This window comes from Mesitornis unicolor, unplaced genomic scaffold (assembly GCF_000695765.1).
Source record: "Mesitornis unicolor isolate BGI_N332 unplaced genomic scaffold, ASM69576v1 scaffold50975, whole genome shotgun sequence".
Taxonomy (NCBI): Eukaryota; Metazoa; Chordata; class Aves; order Mesitornithiformes; family Mesitornithidae; genus Mesitornis; species Mesitornis unicolor.
In genome coordinates, this window is record NW_010184456.1 from 1 (window position 1) to 2,433 (window position 2,433).

The 2,433-nt window shown below is 40.4% G+C and overlaps 1 protein-coding gene across 2 annotated transcripts in view; it reads right to left on the reverse strand.

Annotated features, from left to right (window-relative positions):
* Nucleotides 1–191: 191 nt before the first annotated feature.
* Nucleotides 192–2,433, reverse strand: part of KCNMB2 (potassium large conductance calcium-activated channel, subfamily M, beta member 2) — a 16,603-nt gene continuing 14,361 nt past the window's right edge. Inside the window, exon 4 of one of the 2 annotated variants that reach the window (XM_010184463.1) lies at nucleotides 192–1,208. In XM_010184463.1, coding sequence (XP_010182765.1) covers nucleotides 924–1,208 — 285 coding nt within the window. In that variant the 3' untranslated portion in view covers nucleotides 192–923. The remainder of the gene's footprint in view (nucleotides 1,209–2,433) is intronic. The other variant, XM_010184462.1, reaches the window with a different exon arrangement.

Below are 2,433 nucleotides of genomic sequence, written 5' to 3' on the forward strand. Positions count from 1 at the left end.
TATCTCAAGTAAAAAAATCTAAAATAGTTGGAAGTAAAAAATGAAAAAATAGCTGATTGTGTTATTTTCTTTTCTTTACAGTGATATGGTAGCAAATACAAGACGAATGAGTAATAAACCTTTACATAATGAGTTCTGGTCCCATCTCCATCAATAGGGCTGAGACTAGAATAGAAAATGGAACAAGGTGATTTTTGTTTTTTTGGCTACAGCTTCTGCAAGTGACAAAGATGATGTTGATAAGACAGAAGGAAATTATAGCACTAAATAAAATAGAACTCCAAAGTATTTTCCAAAAGACCTTAAACACCATAGGGTAAAATTTACTTCTGCACCGAGGGACCAAACACAAAGCATCATCAAGTCCTACTGAGGCTGAAAATACTGTATGCTTATCCTGGCCTCAAAATACATTCCATTTGAGCTATCTTACCAGAACAAAAACCTTATCAATGCTTTTTTTTTTTTTTTCTCCTCCCTGCAGCCAATAATAAAAAAGCAAAGCCACAAATCTGTCGAATGGACCAAGCCAGATGTGAGACCTCAGTGATGTGGGAGTGGTTGGTTGCCCTTTGGCCAGCAGTGAATTTTCCCCAGAATCCTTTACACTGAAAACGTAAATCGACTAAGCTTGGCAAATGGTCACACTGAGCCCTATTTTGGCTGTAGAAAAGAAAGAAGTACTAGTCTCAGCATAAAACAAGATCATACAGACAGTCAACACAAAACAGTATTTTTTTCAGTTGTCTGCATAATAATAACATCATGTTTGCATATAGAACAGCCTTTGCATTATTGCTCTACTTATAAGAATATAGTAAGGAACTTATAACAGACTTGCACATTACAAACTTAAGGTTCTTTGGTGAAGAATGAGAAAACAGTATTTTCACTGTAATTAAATCTCTGAGAAGTTTTTGTTTTTATCTGCTGATCCTTTGGATTCTCTCACAGAGGAGGGAAAGGTATTGAGTCAGTTTTACCATCGCAACGATGGCGACCCCGCCGATCATCATGCAGGTGGGCCAGAAGAGAGAGTGGAACAGCACATTGGAGCTGTACAGTTTGGTTAATATCACATTCTTCTGAACACCTTCAGGGTCATAGAAGCAGGAGAAGCGTTGGTACTTTCTGAAGTTTTCCATCACGACGTTCACCATCGACATGGATTCCTCGTAGTTCTTGCCACACTTGGGTATGTATGAACACTAGGGATAAATTAGAGGGAGAAAAATGTATCTCCAAGCCATATAAAATGTCTGTTTTCAGGTGGCAAGCAGGAAAATCTCAAGATGATTATGCTTTTCATAAGAGTGGAATACTATTAAGCTAATAATAAATTTATCTCAGACAAAACTCAATATTTTGCACATCTACAGAATTTCCCATTGGAGAACCTCCAAGTACTGTACAAACATTAATGCTTTAATCTGCACAGCAGCCTCGTGAGATAGGTGAATATATTATTATTGCTAATTTACACATGCAAAAACGGAACTGATGAAGTACCTCTTCATCTTAAGTGGCATGCATATGCTCGCAGTCAGATGGGTAATTGACTTTCTGTAAATACAAATCTGGTGGTTCAAATCTCACTTGGATTAGGTCAAAGTGATGGCAGTGGGCACAGGAGTTCACCCATAGAGGAGAAGGCTGATGAGAGACCTTTATACAGATTTTCCTGTGAGGGCAATGGCTCGATTAGGGACAAATAGAAAGTCTAGAAGAAAGCACAGCTTTCCTACTGACAACCTTGAAGACTTCCATTCAATGTCTAGCTGAAGAGCAGCCTGGCTACCAGGATGGCTCTTAGTCTTGTTATTGCTCTTGACCCCAGCGCAAGCCAAACAGTTTCTTTTCTCTGAAGATGTTCTTGAATTTCAGTTTCAGACACAAAGAAAAGAAGATTTGAGGGTGGCTCTATCTAACACAGTTTCAGCCTGGCATTCCCAAAGAATACTAAAATGAATTTAAAAAAACAGCTTATGGAAGTCCATGCATTGAAGATATTTCATGGGACTTGTAGGACGGTGGCCCTGGGCTGTGCTAACCATTTCCTGCAAAGAGTTACTGTGGGCTGATGAGGTGGTGGGCAGACACACAAGAATTGAGGCCACATCTGGATTTTGACCTAGAGCAGAAACACCTGAATTTGTTGTTGCTACTGCTGGTCTGGAAGAGGATAGATGGGAGCAGCCCAGGACACCCCACTCTCTCCTCTCTTCTGGTCATTCATGCTCCTCCACCTGAAGGTTTCCTCCACCTGCACAGGATTTTTATTAAATTTCCTCTTTAGGCAAGAACTGCTTTAGGTGGTATGGAAATCCACCGCTTAACTTCTCACTGAATGTGCATGGGGGGATCCAGCAGCTCAGCACTCCTTCACAGTTATGGGGTGATTGTGGGTCCCCCCATCCTCCTTGCCTGCACTGC